The 17,347-nt window shown below is 44.6% G+C and overlaps 1 protein-coding gene across 21 annotated transcripts in view; it reads right to left on the bottom strand.

Moving 5' to 3' along the window:
- Positions 1 to 17,112, bottom strand: part of LOC122760061 (protein unc-80 homolog) — a 52,310-nt gene extending 35,198 nt beyond the window's left edge. For 7 of the 21 annotated variants that reach the window (XM_044015218.1, XM_044015234.1, XM_044015161.1 and 4 more), the window contains exons 1-17: positions 16,842 to 17,112; positions 15,781 to 15,829; positions 15,264 to 15,420; positions 13,694 to 14,034; positions 13,147 to 13,270; positions 12,383 to 12,447; positions 11,966 to 12,108; positions 7,053 to 7,326; positions 6,845 to 6,979; positions 6,540 to 6,756; positions 6,181 to 6,321; positions 4,703 to 4,971; positions 4,290 to 4,628; positions 3,429 to 3,560; positions 3,092 to 3,239; positions 1,271 to 1,321; positions 561 to 709 (exon numbers count right to left, since the gene is read on the bottom strand). In XM_044015218.1, coding sequence (XP_043871153.1) covers positions 561 to 709; positions 1,271 to 1,321; positions 3,092 to 3,239; positions 3,429 to 3,560; positions 4,290 to 4,628; positions 4,703 to 4,971; positions 6,181 to 6,321; positions 6,540 to 6,756; positions 6,845 to 6,979; positions 7,053 to 7,326; positions 11,966 to 12,108; positions 12,383 to 12,447; positions 13,147 to 13,270; positions 13,694 to 14,034; positions 15,264 to 15,420; positions 15,781 to 15,829; positions 16,842 to 16,933 — 2,826 coding nt within the window. In that variant the 5' untranslated portion in view covers positions 16,934 to 17,112. The remainder of the gene's footprint in view (positions 1 to 560; positions 710 to 1,270; positions 1,322 to 3,091; positions 3,240 to 3,428; positions 3,561 to 4,289; positions 4,629 to 4,702; positions 4,972 to 6,180; positions 6,322 to 6,539; positions 6,757 to 6,844; positions 6,980 to 7,052; positions 7,327 to 11,965; positions 12,109 to 12,382; positions 12,448 to 13,146; positions 13,271 to 13,693; positions 14,035 to 15,263; positions 15,421 to 15,780; positions 15,830 to 16,841) is intronic. The other 14 variants (XM_044015146.1, XM_044015175.1, XM_044015149.1 and 11 more) reach the window with 3 other exon arrangements.
- Between the last annotated feature and the right edge of the window lie 235 nt (positions 17,113 to 17,347).

The following is a 17,347-nucleotide window of genomic DNA, read 5'->3' as shown; positions in this document are numbered from 1 at the left end:
AAAACGGGCCCTCATATTAAAAGTTAGGGGAACTATCTTTATTATCTTAACAGTGTTACAATGATATCATTGAATTAAAAGGTGTTTAAAAGTATTGGAATATGGTAAAAGTATACTACTGTATCTGGATGAGCACTTGTCAATATAATTCAATTAAATTTAGTCTTTTTTATCTGTTTTATTGCCCTTATTAACTGTTAGCATATCTTATTTTTTAGGTTTTATTCTTGTAAACCACTTATTTATGTGAAAACTGCTATTATTATTATTATTATTAGTAGTAGTAGTGGTAGTAATTAACCGATTTTACAGCTAATATTACCTTGCAGAAGTAGCACAGGTAACTGGTAGAAACACTCCAGGACACTCACAGGTCATTTTGGGAGTATTTAACTCACTTAATTAATAATTCATGGAGAAAAAGAGTGAGATAAGGGACATTTTTTTTGTCTGTTTCACTTTAGATTCCATCTCTTCAGTTTGTCGCAAACGCTTCATATTGCTTTTTATATTATGAATTATTCTTATCTCTATTTGTGCTTGTTTCAGACGCCACTCACCAAGTTCTCTGGGCTGTGCAGCTCATGCGTGGTGGACGCACAGCGCGTGATCAGGGACTTGAACATGCAGCCCACCACCACCGCCTCCATGTTCTGTGCCACAGACTTGTTGTCCCCCGTGGTGAAGTTATTCCCGAACCCGGCCTTGTCTGGAAGCAACAGGGGAGGTCGGGGAGAGACGACGGATCACACCGGGTGTGGGGGAGGGTGGTTAGTCAGTGAGGGGTGGGGGTGGAGAAACAATATTGACAGCTGACCAGTTTGAGCATAAAACAGTGAGCTAGTAGCACAACAGGGAGAGGATATGGGGGGAGGGAGGGGGCCGGGAAGGCAAAAGAAAAGGAAACATAAAAGCATATGGGGGGTGGGAAGCAAACTGAAAAGGATTCTGGGAAGTGTGTAAGGAATACATGCAAGTGACTAAGGCCTGCTATGAAAAGCATACAGTGGGGTGCGGATTCTCTTGGTCCAGTGACCTGGAACTTATTGAGGAAAAAGATAGAAGCTCAATAATAAAAAAAGCAGATTGAATCACACAAGTGTCAATTTGGGAAGTTGCAGGCGAGTTTGGTCACTTTTGGACAGAGTGAAGGGTGCAGCGATGGAAGTGGTGCCTATGGAAGGGTCAGATTAGGCGAGTATATTCATCTCACACCTCGTATTATTATTATTATCATTATCATTATTGATTATTGATCATGTGTATCTACCGATGTTTCTTTTTTTCGCCCTCCTGGACCTCTCACCTGCACTGCCGTACTCTGCAAGAGAAAAGAGGCGGGGCACAAGTTGATTGACATCAGGCCAAGCACAGACATGTACGCGGTGACAGAAACGTGACGTCGTGGCACCCCCCCCCCACCTCCGGTCGGAGGTGAACTTGAGACACACACATAAAAGGAACACACACACACGCACGCACACACACACAAACGCATGTCCAAAAAAACTACACAAGGTGCCCGGTTCACTTTCACAGTCAAAAACACTCATCGCTTCAGTAACTTGCCAATTGCACAGTACTTTGTACTTTCCATCGCTATATTTCTCCACGTGCAAACCTGAATTGGGTGTGTACAGTACAGCGTGTCTCAATGCTCAGCAGTAAAGCCACCGACTGAGCGGAGATGTAATGGGCAAAGCTTTGGATTGGCAAGTGTACAGAATGGATGAGTGAGTAAGGAAGGTAGGATACGACTCGTGTGAGGTGGATGGAGGAAAAGAGGGAGGATGGAAGCAGAAGGAGGAGGAGGAGGAGGAGAACGTCAAAAAGGACCAAGCGCAGACAAGTGGAAGGAAAAAAGGGGGATAAAACAGATATATAAACAGAGATAGTGCTGGAATGCAAAGTCGGAGTGTGGGGTGAGACAGCAGTTGTACAAATTCAGCTTTGTCAACCACAGAAGAACAATTGTCAGGGTCAGAGATAAATGATATAGGTGGAAATTTGGTTTCATTGTAGTCCCTTCAGCCAAGAATAGAAATATTAAGGTTAAATGTATAATTTAGGCTTTTGTAAAAGTGCTTTTAAATGAGATATTTTCACTTTTAGCCACATAACAATAGCTCCACCCACTAAAATCCATGCCTGCTGAAGTCTATGGTACAGTAAGAATATGTTTGCCACTATTTCTCACCTTTAAACGGCCAAGTTTGTATGCAGACCAAAGTCCATAGAGAAAATCAGCGATTTTAGCTTCCATGGACACAGCAGCTACAGACCGACCGCTGCCGCCATTAACAAGTTCAAATGTGTCGTCCCGTGTCTTCGGTGTTTAAAATAATCTGTTTGGATGAACACGAATGACACAAAGTCGACAAACAAGGCCGCCGTAGACCTGCAGCTCCTGTGTCCCCGTGAGCTAAAAACACTGATTTTCACTATGGAGTTTGGTGAGGGAGAACGAGCAGTTTACAAACTTCATTTTCCAGACGGAAAAAAGTATGTAAGAGTGAGACGAAAGCAGTATACACATTCTAAACATATCGCAGACTTAAGAAAGTGATTTGTTATTTTTTGAAAGGTTCACTTAAATGGCGGCACACAATAATGTGCCAATACCTCATTAACTTGTCCTTTAAGGCACAAAAAATAGGTAGAAAATGATTATATATGTTTTTGCATTGTAATTATAATATAATTCATATAAATGTGGCGCATACAATAATACAGTATATACAGCAGAATATACTTAATATACTTATAAATGTGTATCTGGGTGAAAAAGGTACATTTCAGAAACATATTAATCATTTAATTTATAAAGATCTTTATGGTTATTATTGTTATTATTATTATTATTATTATTATTATTATTATTATTGAATGTGTTTGTCTTTATCATTCAGCCAAAAACTAAATACGAGTTATGGGAAATTGTGACTGCTACCTGTCTCTGTCACCAGCAGGTGGAATATCATCTCCTCCATCAGTGCATTTGCATATTTCTTCGTGTCACAAGCTGCACTCAGTCCCTCACACACTCTCTCTCTCTCTCTCTCTCTCTCTCTCTCACACGTTACAAACTTACTGTCGGTAATGGGCTCCATGCAGAAGCCCAGCAGCGCATGCAGGAAGTCCACAATGTTATTGAGAGAGTCTTTGTTCACATACTCGCGTATTGTCTGGCGAAACTGCAGCTTGTCCAGCTTATACAGGCTGGTCAGGCAGTTCTGTGCCTGGAGGGAAACATTTGGAACAGGAGACGCTGTGCATGAAAAATGTACATGTTTTTTTGTTTGTTTGTGGAGCGAGCGAGCGATACAGGATTTTCTTTCAACGTTTCATTGACTGATAACAGCTGTCAACAGAACAGCAGTGTTGTTCTTTTTTACGACTAAATCTGAGCACTGAAATACCCGGCTGACCTGCATCCTGAGGCGATCTCCTGACAGACCGCGGTGTCCCTCGCCGCAGCCGTAGGCGCAGCCCAGAGACTTGACTATCTTTATCAGCATGGTCAGAGCCAAGCGGTGAGCGCTGAGGCCGGAGCCCTCCTCCTGTTCGTGACCAGAGAGTTAGACAATGAACATTTGTCACATCATTCTGGATGAATTAAGACCTTAATTATCCTAAAAATAATAACAATAAATTAATCTCATACGGCACAGATCTGTGCTGCAGGTGAACCCATGGTAAATAGTTGTGGGAATAACACACAACTCCTTATATGGACATCCTGGAGGTGTGTGTTTATAGGTCACATATTCAGGCTTTAATGTTTAAATGTTAGTTTTTGTCGTATTCTTATGTGTTGTTGAGTTATGATTTATTTTATGTCGCATTTTTAGTAGTGATATAAAGTAACAGTAATTGTGCAGAAGTCACAAAAACAGACCGTTTTTTCTTCTCTTTTCGTTCATAAAAACAAGCCAAGTGAACTTTCAACTGTGGCGTATTTCTAAATTTCACAAATCCAATGCAATTTGGAATATTATGAGTACTTTTTGCTCAGGTGCATTTATATAGTTGGTGAAAATGTTTTTTTTTCCGTCAGATTGCCTAGGGTTGTGCTGAAAAAAAGGATATAAGAAACTCTATATTGCATATTCTTATAATCTCTGTATACTGTACGTTTAAACATAGCAATGGGAAAAAAGCAGCTGAAATGCTCTCTGTAATAATGACATTTAATTGTGCGTTTAAACATGTTTAAAAACGTTCATTTATGTAAATTCAAAGGCTTTTAAAACTCAAAATCCGATGCGACAGATTCAAATCAAACACACCTTTTTATCATTCTCTTTGTTATTCTTCACGTCGTCCTTGCTCCCCTGCCCGCTCCCTCCTCCGCTGCCCCCGCCTCCTCCTCCTCCTCCGCCTCCATCTCCGCCTCCGCCCGCCCCTGGCGCGGCTCCACACCCCTGTGCTCCTCCTCCGAGGCCCTGCGCAGTCCCGTCTTTGGCCCGCGCCTCCTGGTTCTCCTTGTTGTCGGGCTTGGACAGCTTCTTGCCCATGCCGGGCACCACGCCCAGCTGTAGCAGGCAGTCGATGATGTTGAGGGCCACGTCGCAGATCCTGGAGCTGATGTCGTGACTGAGGACGGCGTAGAGCGCTCGCAGGATGGCCTGGGATGAACGGAAACAGTATTACTTTGCATTTTTAGTATTAAAATGTCTGCAATTTCAGTTTGGTCACTCACAGTGAGGTCAAGCATGCCGTTCTTCAGCACAAAGTTATTGGTCCCCTCGATGTTCTCCCCTTCTTCCAGACAGGAGTAGTTGATGCAGGAGTCGGTGAGGCTGCGCGGCAGGTTGGCGCACGCCAGCGGCTCCACGGGCATCTCGGGGACGTTGACGGGGTTACACAGTTTCTTCATGTGCTCGGTGAAGAAGTCCGAGTAGCCCACGTTGAAGGACGCCACTGTGGTGTTGAATGCCGCCATGGTGATGGTGGAGATCTGCGATCGAACTTTAGGGCGACAGAGAAGGGGTGATGTTGTCAGGGAATCTGATCTCTGAATCAAAACTCTTGTTTCTCCTCTTCGAATAAAATGAAACTTCAAGCACACCTGCAGGACCTCTGTCGCCCCCCTGTGGGTTTCCGAGTAATTACCAAAACACTACAGTCTCTATGACCAGTTTCATTCTCCCAGTCCAATCACAAACCCACACTAGAGCATGGACACTGTTGGGAACCAGTTCCTGCAGTTTACCAGAGGCCTTATCATGGTTTCCGGTCCCAACCGTGCCACAGTGAACTGAACTGCACTGCTCCGCTTATGCTGTTTCCATCATGGTACAGTTTGGTACAGTATGGTACGGTTTGGAATGGTAAAGCCCTGGGTCAGGCTTAGCGGTGCGGCGAAAACGAACGATGACGTCAAACGACGACACAACAGACAACAACCGAGGAATGAATGAATTTCCTTCCTGCTCAGTTCGTGGCTTTGAGTGAGAATCGACTGCGGGAGTTTGCCTCGACTTACCTGGGATGTTTACACCAATCGCACGGGACTGGACTCGATCAGCTGACTGTTGTGGGCGGAGGCAGTCTAGCTCCACCATGACCATGCCGTACCGTTTGCTCTGGTACCCCAAGGGAAGGTTTTGGATGAATATTGTTTTTAGTGGCTCTGTGTGTCTGTCTGTTTGTGTTTCCGCTCCTGCACTATGCCAATAGGACCAGCAGAGGCCGCCAGAGGCTTGTCGTGTGAATGGGGTGAAGTCTGCCATCTCTGATTGCCTTGTTTTGGTACCATGCCTAATTGAAAACGCATAGCATGCGGTACCAAACCAAACCAAACTGTTCCACATGGAATCATGGAGTATAGATTGACGGTACAAACTATATTGATGGAAAATGCAATATTTAAACAAAATCATGTACAAAACTAGTCCTACTTGTGTGTCCTATGTTCATTGTTACTGTTTAGTCTTCTGTGGATCTGCAGAGAACATTTTCTACTTGATTACAGCCGTATGCTGACTTTCTTATGATTTATGAGGAATATTATCCTCATTCTCTTATTTAATGGATGTTGTGAAACGGACGGATCCGCATTTATCCATTCATCGGTAGATTCAGCACTTCGGATTCTATTTGCCGACTCCTGACTCATGGGCTCGTTACGGTCAGTGCGGTGAGACTGAGTCTTGCCTCTTTGTGGCGTCTTCTCACCCTCTTTGACAGTGTTGTCGCTGTGGCTGTTGGAGTGGTCGGGCATGTCTCTGAGGAGAGAGTGGTGGGAGTGCGAGTGCTTGGCACTCAGGCTGTCCGCGTCTGCCGCCGTGTCCGTGCTCCCCCTCCGCGTGAATCGGCCTGCAAGATGAATCATTTCAGGGTAAATCACACATGCATGCAAGGCCAGACAGAAGACTTTTAATCTCCTGGTTAATTAGAGGGGGAAAAAAAACAAACAAACAAAGGTTCAAGAGCTTCAAAATATCACTAAATCTGGATTATAAATCCACATGGCCACATGGCAGAGGAAGTGACATGTTAATCTGTTCTGATGGGGAAGAGCGCTTTGATCGTACCCATGATCGTCGCCTGCCAGCCACCGCGGTCCAGAGCTCGCCGGTCGTCTCCCAGCCCGGAAAAGCTCCCGAAGGAGAAGGTGCTGCGTGTGGGCGAGACGTCCAGGTGGTCCTCGTGCAGCAGGAAGGGAACGCCCATGCGCCGCTGCCGCTTCTTCCCCGTGTGGTGGTAGGGGATGGAGCCTTTCCTCTCCCGGTCGTCGCGTCGGTTCTTGAACTGGAAAGGAAAACGGAGGCAGAGAAGTTACCAAAATGGAATGTTCTATTGTATCTGTGCTTGTACAATGTGCATGTCTGTGTCTGACCTTCTTGAAGATGTTCATGCCCAGGTCAGAGGACAGGTCGGGGACAGCCTGTCGACGGAGGTTGGTCAGGGACACCTTTGTGAACGTCTCCGTGCTCAGGGATTTCTCCTCCTCGTTGCATTTCAGACTCATATCCTGAAAAAGAGAAGCGAGATATGGTGACGATCGGCGCAGGGTGACATCTATCACACTGCTGTCCTCTCATTACCTGGGTCTTGTGAGTGTTGACCAGCGACGGCGTGGCAGCCACCATGGAGCTGCTGCGCGGCCGTGGCAGCGGCATGACCAGGGGCTCCGGGGTGCGCTCGGGTCTCTCCTCCAGGATCTGCCTCAGGCGCTGCAGGTAATACATCAAGGCCCAGTGCACGCCCTCCTCCGTCCAGTGTGGCTGCAGAAGACAGCGCAGCACTGCCACATCAAAGTAGGTGGCGTAGCGCGCTCGCTGGGCCATGGATGTGGGCAGACCGGCGGGGGCCGAGGTCCTGGAATAAGAGGAAAGACACAGGGTTGATTTGACGGCTTGCAGTCTTATGCAGCAATATCTCTTTCTGTAATTCACCTGCCAGGTTTGAACCCTGTCAACTGACGCATTGGACAGACAGACGGACAGATGTTCCTTGCATTTATAGACAGAAACTAGTAGTGTCACAAGTATTTGTGGGCTCATACCAAGCAACATCAAAGCTGCTTATAGGTAGGAGCTTCAGAACCTGACAGTGTGGTGTGATGTCTTGACTAGACTTGCAACTCCAAGTGCTTCACAGGATAAAAACAAAAGATGTAGAAGTAGAATAGCGATGATATTCAACTGCATTTTCATCATATCTAATTGTTTTAGCCAAGACAACCGTGAAGTATGAAAATCTCCACTTTATTCCCATTCATTCCAATAAATTCTCAACGTTTCCATTTCTGAAAGTTCCCAGAATTTTGCAACTCCTATTTATGGTTAATTAAGTGAAAAGTGAAGAGCAAAAAAAACGCAATGAATGGTGGAACATGGCGGCAGAGAGAGCCGCTAAAGTCAGTGTGTGGTGGGGAAACGACGGTAGGAGACAAATTGATTTAATGGGCAGATAATAAATGCAATTAACAGGAACAAACAGGAAGCTACTGTGACATTAGAGAAAAGGAACAGGCTGAATGCGTTTAAATGTGCCTTTAAAATCCAGGTACACACAACAATCACACCCTGACATCACCTCTGTGGTTATACGAGCATTTATGCACGGAAGGAAAAAGGTGGATTGTCAACAACAACGGCACGTCCTCCTTTCAGCGTCATGGGTAGAGCAGCAAGAGGAGAGGGATTCTGAGTCTACGTGAGTCCACTATAAATAAGACGGCATGAAGGTCAGCATTTGGGAGAGCTGCAGGACGTGTGGCGCGTTGCACACCGTGGAGGAACATATCAATACCGGGAGACGGAGCAGGGCATTTAATCTCAGCTGCTGTAATAAATGCAGCCACGAGCGACGGTCGATATTGACATGAATCAACTTTGAGAGCAAACAGCCGAGGGAGGCTGCATCATGTTTCACTGTCTAGCCAACACACACACACACACACACACACACTGCCCACTGCTGCTGTGTCAGGTTGCCAAAGAGACCCAAGTGACGACAGCTGCCCCCAGGCCCTCCGAGAGGCGGCGGCCCAGCCTTCAGCGTCCGGCTCCATGCGGTATAGGAGAGATGAAGCAGTCAGCGGTTGCCATGGAAACTGCCTCAGCATCAGCAGTGCTCTGTGCCACAGGATGAGTAAGCTGCATTAATCACAGGGGCTAATGGTGGAAATATCTGGGGCGGAGGTGCGCCTACAGCAGCGTGAGGAGCAGCCACAAATATTTCAAAGCTTTTTAATTAGATCATTTGATATAATTTGGCTCCACCCCTTCCTGGAAAGCCTACACTAACAATCCAGCAACTTAAAGTGTTTACTGTATTGCTTCAAATCCTCTTCACAACCCGATTGTAGCCAATTAATTAATGCATTGTCACAAAAATGGAAAATGTCAGTCAGCTGTGGAACAACAGACAGTTGTTGCCTGTAAAAACACCACTACCCCCTCTTCCTGCACTAGCCACGCATGCTCAGAAGACAACGCCAGAGCTTATGCTAACTTGCTAAATCCAACGAGACAGTTGCAGCAAAACGTTATGGCACAAAAGATGACAACAACAGGTGTCGGTCGCAAACGAAAGACGTTTTTGGGGAAAGCTGCTGCCAAGAAAAAGGCTGAAGCGGAGCGATCCAAGGCCACAGCGACCATCGGTGCAGCGTTTGAAAGCCCGGAAAGTGGCCGCAAAGTGATGCCATGGTGGCTCGAGGTGAACTTTACGAGTATTAGTTGTCTACGGCGTCAATTGAACAAGTATCCAAAAAAGTATCCAGTCAGTGCTCGCGAATCCGTGTTCGTTGCGCGTTCCTGTGCTCTGGAGGCGGAGCTTTCGGAGGGAAGTTTGAAGAAAGGGGCTTGGACTTTTGAATTCAACTGTTTCTCCCAGGATCTCCAACCCTACCTTTAATTTACCCATATGTTTACAAAAGTAAGTTATCGCTTTATAATGTAGGTTTTTGTCGTCTTTTCACATCAACTTACTACTACATCCTTTATACGGTCTATGGTTATAATCTGCAGCCTCGCCATTTGGTGTCACCAATTCTTGATCAGTGCACCTTTAAAAACATGAAACAAATGCACTAATAAAACAAAATTCTTGCTATTTGAACAACAACATCCCTTTCTCTCTCTCTCTCTGTCTCTCTGTCCTTATACCAACATTCTGCACACACCAGCTTAAAATTCCCACAACCAGCCTGTAAAGAAAGCAATTAATCTGTCTAAGTTGTGTGTGTGTGTGTGTGTGTGTGTGTGTGTGTGAGAAAGAGAGAGTGTGTGTGTAGCAAAACAGTGGGGATAAATCTCTCTGTTCCTCCGTTACCACGTGACTCAGTATCCTTTGGTGTTTAAGTGGATGAGGATATTAGTAGCTGGAAGGGGGGTGAGCCTCATTCTGATTTGCTGTCTGTCAGAAGGACGACGCTGCCACAGAGCACTGGATGTGACTCGCTTGTCAGGAGAGGATGAGATGAGCAACTGGGGCGGCTCATCGACTCCCTCTCACACATGATGCTCATTCGCCAGCTCGGATGATTCAGGACGACGACACAAGCTGCTGCGATGAACTCAAAACTACTAAACAGGCACATACGATGCGCTTGGACGCCAAAGATTAGACGTGTTTATGTCTCTGCAGAGCATATCTGGTGTGTACTAGTCAGAGTGTCACCAATAGGGCTCGCACTCGCGGCACAGATGTTTCTGCGACTGCTGAAGCCATTTAAAGGTCTGGTGTGTAATATTTAGGGGGGGTTAATTGGCCCGAAATGTAATAAAATACACTTAAGGATGTTGTTTTATGGAGGACACCATGCAGCTTGTGTTTAAAAAGTGGAAGCTCACACAACAAATGAAGGGGAATCAACCCGACGCACACACCACTGAAAAAGAAAGAGTAAAGGCAGAGAAAGACACGACACGGGAATAAAATACTAATTCTTTTCCAAGAAACAGGCATAATGTCCATCCATCTTCTACTGCTTCATCCTCCAGATGAATGACAGATCGCCAGTCCATCACAGGGACACATATAGAGACAACCATTCACTCTCACACACCCTCATCCCCATGTTGCATGTTTCTGGACTGTGGGAGGAAACCGCCTCACTCGCTTTACTAGCTGAAGCTTCAGGATGGACGGATATAGAAATGAGTTCCTGTATGACGATAATCTCGAAATGCCTGGCATTGCAAGAGTTGTGCCAAGGTAGTTATCCATGAGTTGGTTCATTCAACTATCGTGTGAATAAAGTGCGTAGTGTTTTAAGAGATTACAACCCGATAGTCTCTCTTGGATGTGACGCATGGGGGGGGAATTAACTTTAATATTCCAATGATTTTGGGACATTTAAGTGAACCAAATCAGTGATGATTTGCTGCCAACCCCAGCTGCTCGAGCCGGTCCAAACCCAAAAATGCCAGACTTGTTGTGTGCAGACTGAAACCAAATCAAGCCAGGCCGTGTCACGCCGGGCCAGGGCCACTGCCAGCATTAGACATGTAGCACATTACTTCAGCATAATTACCCTGCTTATGTGGTGCAAACGTCAGATGGGCTTGCTCATGCTCGAGCGACACAAGGCTCTGCATGTGTGTGTGTGTGTGTGTGTGTGTGTGTCACTTGACTTGAAGAGCTGCTTGGAGCAACAAATCACACCAGGGAAGGAGGAGCTATTCATATAATATATGCCGGTTTTCTTCAGGAGCCAGTGTGTGCAGCGTGTGTGACACCCAGCGCTGCAGGGCCGGACGTTTAGCCACCCACAAGATGATGTCAATATATAAAGTTCCACTAGCGCTGTAAATTGTGTGTGAAAATTAGCGATGGGAATCGGTATTGGTCCAAAAGATCCTTGCGTGCTTCATTTTGCAGACAAATAAAAATCAGCAAAAGCATTTTAGCTGAGTCATGTTATGTCTTTGAAATGACTCAAATGTGTCGTTAATAGCTTTATACGTTTCGTAAATGGTCTTAAATGACTTTATCGGACTAATATTGGTATCGCAGAAAAAAGTGTCCTTTAATGTGGATGTCATTGATTTATCTGGAAGCTTTCACACAGTATATACATGTATTATTAACTCTGTAATTACACGTATCTGTGTGGCTGTGATCATACATTCTGTATACAACAGTGTTCATTCGGTTTATTTTTGGACACGTTTAAAGATGTGTGGTTCTGTTACTTCCTTATGCATAAATAGAAACAAAAGGGTTCATTTTCATGCATAAGTCATGCTCTCACACCACTTATGGGGAGCAGAAAGAGCAAATAAAGGTCACGGAATTAGCAAATGTATACTGTTTTCGTTCTTTATCAGTATTCATTTCCTCTTTCCTCTGCTGTGTCCTCGCTGCAAAATGAAAATGTGTACGAAACCACTTCAAATATAAGACAATAAAGGGCTTTTCCTTGTTTTATTTTCTTAAATCTAAATGGAGACGTGTGCACGTGGGTTACAAAGAAATGTTTGGTGAATTCAAAAACAGTGCTCACTTTTTCTTGGAGGGCCCCTTGACCGGCGGGGGTTGCTGGGAAGGGCCGCCTTTCTCGACCGAGTTACCACGACGACATCGCTGCTCTCCAGCTGCAGGGGAGGAGGAGTCTGATTGGGTGGCTTCGCAAACCACCTGGAAGCCCTGTGGGGTGGGGGGAGGAGAGATGGACAGATAGCGTATGGATGAGTGGATAAACAGGCAGGCGGCCGTTCAGGCAGGCGCTCCGTTCATGACCCTCTCTATCCACGCTAATGCTCCCGCTTGGCTGGTGCTAATGAATATTATTTCCCAGAGGGGAAACGCTAAAAGGGCGGCGGGGGGAGGAGGAGGGGAAGGAGCCTGTGACTCTGGTCTGGACACATTCAATTAACATCGCAAAATCTGACAAAGATCTGACCTAAAAACAGTCACTCACCGTGGGGCCCGGGTTGCCAGATCCACAGGGGCTGCACTGGTTGTTGACTGGGGAGTTCCTCTTTGCTGTTCAAACAGGCAGAACAGATTACACGTCGGAATTAGGGGGGAATAAAAATGCATGAGGAATATCACACATATCAAGCCTTGACAGCTAACACTGTCACAGGGTTATTGTGGAAAATGAATCTGTAAAATCCACAGTTTTAATCAGCAAAATTAAAAATTAAAATCCAGTAAAATAGTATAGGATGGTCTGTTATTTCTCTGTAAGTAACCCTTTAGGGTCACATTGAGAATAAAGTCTTAATTTACGAGAAAAAAGACGTAAATTTACAAGATTGAAGTCGTAAATTTAGGAGAATAAAGGTGTAATAAAGTCTTATTCTCGTAAATTTACGACTTTTCTAAATTTACAACTTTTTTCTCGTAAATCTACGAGATTATTCTTGTGAATTAATACTTTATTCACAAAGTCTGTGAATACATTTTTTTCTCAATGTGGCCCTAAAAAAAATAAATAATATAATATAATAATACTTTTAAATCATATGAAATGGCAAAACTTTTCTTTTCAGTTTTTCCCCCTTTCTTTCTGACCGTGTGTAAATTGATATTTCTAATGTCTTTTTACAGGTTTTTCAATGTTATTTAAACCCGACAGCAAATGACTTATGTTAATGTTAGACGCCATGTGATTTATGTGATAAAGTAAACATTAAAACACGTGCAAAAACATTATATATATTAAGCACATTTGCTAACCTGTCACGATGTTTCTCGCAGGTTTGATGAGCGACGTGAAGGCCGGGATGTCCGGTTGCCGATGCTCCCACATCGGCTGCCAAATGACCAGACCACTGGCCAATCGGAAGGTCAGGTCCGACTCCTGGGAGTTACATAATATTTGCTGTTTATAAAAACATATTTTGTACATGTGCATTTCAAATATGAGTTTTTTTTAAGCGGGAAATCAAATATTCCACACTTTTCCATCTCCTCCATGAGGTGCCATCTGCAGTCCCACCATTAGATGTCACTAATTCTCACACCTTGGTCTTAAATATCACAGCTGACGAGACACAGGCGTTCATGTGGGAATCCCAGGAGTATCTACTGTAACGTGACTCCTGTGTTTGTTTGTACACACAGATCAATAGTAACAAGGTGACCCCGAGTGTTTGTGTAGAATAAGAACCCTTAGAAGAAAAGTTCTCCAGTTCATCAGCTTACATCCTTTTTGGTACATAAAGGCCACCGTAGTTCCCTAAAGCACTTGGGAAAGGATAATTAGAACTAATTAGACTCGTACCTTGATTCTGTGAATGAGCGGAGCAAACAGGAACACAAACAGCTCCACTGTCTCCATGCTCTTGTGGAAGAGCTTGGTGCGCGCCTGCTCGTCCTCCTCCAGCAGCGAGCTGCTGTGTTGGGGCCCCATGCTGCCCAGGGCCGAGCCGGAGCCGGAGCCGGGGGCCCCGGGCGACGAGCCCTGGTTCCCCACAGGCTGGAGGAAGGCGCTGCTGCTGCTGCCCCTGGACCAGCCGTGGCCCAGGCTTGGCTCGTGGTTGCACTCCTGCGCCGCGTCCAGCAGCATCCAGTGCAGCGTGTGGAGGAGCTTGGTCTCGGCCACGCCCAGTTTGTCCTGGTGTCCTGTTAGAGGTCAAAGGTCATACGTTGGGGGTTAATGGAGAGGGGGGCAGCTTTCTACCGCTCAAGAACCTGGTCGTTCAACAGTTTGACAAGATAAACACGGCTGTGCTGCTGCTGTATACACACAAGCGCTCCCTCACTCAGGTCTGATAGTATTGCTTGACAGAGTTTTCAGATGAAGGACGAATAATCAACATCAACAACAATGACCAAACGTTACAGCTTTAAATAGCTTCTCTAAAAGCTTGTGTCTGGGTCATCAATATCAAAATCATGAAATAGTTCAATAATATTTAAACATTATTGCGATATTATGAATAATATCGCAATAATCTTTATTGTAAGGTCACATTTTGATGACATTGGACAAAGAAAACAATGTCTGAGTTGCAAACATCCCTATAAACGTTCACTGACGTTATTTTAATTTAAAAAAAAGTGTCCGTTACAGCGATAAAAACGATATAAATGAGTCAATCTATCAATAACAGAGGGACTTTATAATAGTTTATCGTCCTTTAGTGTCTGCCTATTGAGCGGATTTGCTTTTTTTTATGATTTTTGTGAAAAGGATCAAAAGTGAAATGACTATAAAAAAAAAAAAAACTGATTTGTAAAGAATCCAATAATCCGGTGTAAACGCAATATTGTGAATAACAATCCCACTAATCTGTGAAATACATGCTGTGCCACTGCACACGGTACTTCATTGTAAATATTGTATATGTTTTGTTTCTATTTCTTTTTGCAGTTCTATATATGTATTTTTATATTTGCTATATTATTATTTTGATGCTTGAGCTGTTTGTTTTGGTAGTTGTTGGTTCATTGTTTGATTTTTGCAGATTATTTTGTTCTTTTTTGATGATCAGTGTTAAATATTGTCTTTAGCTAAGTTAGTTGTTCATTTTGTTTTCTTTTAGCATCATGTAAGTTATTTATATTTATATTTATATTTATATAAGTAGGGGACTATGTTCATCCTATTTTATTTTTTTTTACATAATTTAGATTTGTCTCCTGACAAACTGCCACAGTGCATATTTGTCAGTTTAGTTTAGTGACCTTTTTCCTACTTTAAAAAGCAAATTTCCACTTAGTAAAGTCTAAATTACACTCATTTAATAATCCACGTTTTGTGAGAGAGCTCCTGTCTCCTCTGTATCTGTCCCGTGAGTGAAAGAACATCCGTGTGTGTGTGTGTGTGTGTGTGTGTGTGTCCTCCTCACCCAGCTTGTTCCTGTTGGACAGCAGGATGGAGGTGCAGTGGAGGACGTGAGGCAGCGCCGCCTGGACCAGCTCCCAGCGGGAGATGCTCTGGATGGCTTCTGACAGCGCCGGCGACAGGCCGTGGAGCTTGTTCTCCACCAGCACGCGCTCAAAGGACTGGGGAGGCAGCCAGGGGAGGGGGACAAAAAGAAAGAAGAGAGACGTCAGCGAGGGACTAGAAAGCTTTTTTTTTTTCTTTGACTAACTAAATGTCCCACATGGCCTGAAGCAAATCAGAGCTTGTGGGAGAGACACTGGCAGCGTCTGTTTAGATCCAAAGGGATCTGGAAGAGTGTCATAACGGAGGATATGACGCTCCACATGTCTGCCTCCTGGGGAACAGCAGGAAGCACAAAAACCAATTTGCTAAATGTGTTAAAAAAAAGAAAAGAAAAGGTGTTAAATCAAGAGGCCCACTTGATCTGCAGGTGAATTAAGGTAAAAATCCGGATTAAGCGGCTGAACGAAATGACTCACCACACAGGAGGCTTCATACTGCTTTCCCAGCTTTGGACGCAGGAACGCACTGAAAAACATTATTATATGAACGTGTGAATCCTTTCACGCTCTGAACACAACATATTTGCAGAAACGTGACATTTTTGATTACATTTCATCTCATTTTAATGTTTACTAAGGTTATTCTCTCTCCACAGTAATCCTTCTTGTTCATTTTTACATTTTTCGACCCTTGTTTTAAAATGTTTAAAGTAATATGACACATCTTATCATGTTATACTTTGCCCTACATAATACTTAACATAATATAGTGGACTGTGACTGATGGAGACCAATTTAAATGACTTTATCTTGTTAAATTTGTACCGACGACTTGACATTTGAAATATTTATCTGCAAAATAACAATAATTTCGTCTCATCAGCTCAATCACAACTTCTTTTTTTGGGAGAATTCATGCTGATCACCTTAATTATTTCTATGATCAGTCCAATCTTGGCGTTTTATCTGATGTATAATTCAAATGTTATGTTTCGGTGGAAGATATAACATACACATCTATCCTTGCCAGGACATTTTGACCTTGCGGGGAACATTTCTGTCTGGTCCCCACAACTTTAAAGACCTGGTTTTAGGTTTAAGGTAAGAATTAGGGTTAGATTAAGGGTTAGGGATTAGACACTTAGTTGTGATGGTTAAATGAAAGACAAGGTGTGAGGGAATGGGTCCTCACGAAGAGATCAAAACAAGTTTGTGTGTGTGGCCCATATATTCTATATGCAGATTAGATTTTTTTTTTTTTTCTTACAGGTGTGACATCATCCAATCTGCATCAGTCTCCACGCACAGAACAGCAGCCCACCCCCCCCTAAAATCCCAGCCTCCATTGAAAACACTCACTTCCCATTCATGGCTTGAATGATGATAATAGGTGGGGGAAAATGCGGCTTTTGACGCCTTTCACATCAGTTATCACACATAACCTCACGTGTCACTGCGCCGTTTCACGCCACAGCAGCTGTCACGGCTTTAATTTGGCAAAATGGCAAAACACCTGTTATCAATTTCCACGCACTAACCTGGTCTGCCTCCACAGGAAGGTCTGGATGGGGAACGGTATTCCCTTCCCGCACTCCGGCTCGTTCTCGTCCAGGCTTTTCCTCTTCACCATGTTTGTGCACCGGCGCTGCCGTGCCGAGCCGAGCCGAGGCGAGGCGAGCCGGACCGAACCTGCGCGGAACCCTGTGTCCGTGTGTCTCTGTCGCGCAGGTGACCGGCGAGCGAGGCTCCCGCTCACGACATGATTGGACTCGTCCTGCGTAAAATGGCTGCAAGTGTCTGACGGAGAGAGAGAGAGAGAGAGAGAGAGAGACGGAGAGAGGGAGAGAGAAGGTGTGCGCGCGCGCTCTGATTTTTTTCCTTTTCAGCACCTCCCTCACCGGACAGCGACAGTTAATCAGCGCGCGCGCTCATTGATTTCGGCTTAAAGACGCAGTGAGCGCAGCTGCAGCCAGATGTTGACATGAATGCTGCTGTTGCTGCTGCTGCTGCTGCTGCTGCACACAAACCCAACATTAACCTGTTC

This window comes from Solea senegalensis, linkage group LG2 (assembly GCF_019176455.1).
Source record: "Solea senegalensis isolate Sse05_10M linkage group LG2, IFAPA_SoseM_1, whole genome shotgun sequence".
NCBI classification, from domain to species: domain Eukaryota; kingdom Metazoa; phylum Chordata; class Actinopteri; order Pleuronectiformes; family Soleidae; genus Solea; species Solea senegalensis.
Note: the sequence above shows the minus strand (reverse complement) of the source record. Positions and strands in the feature narration are given on the sequence as shown.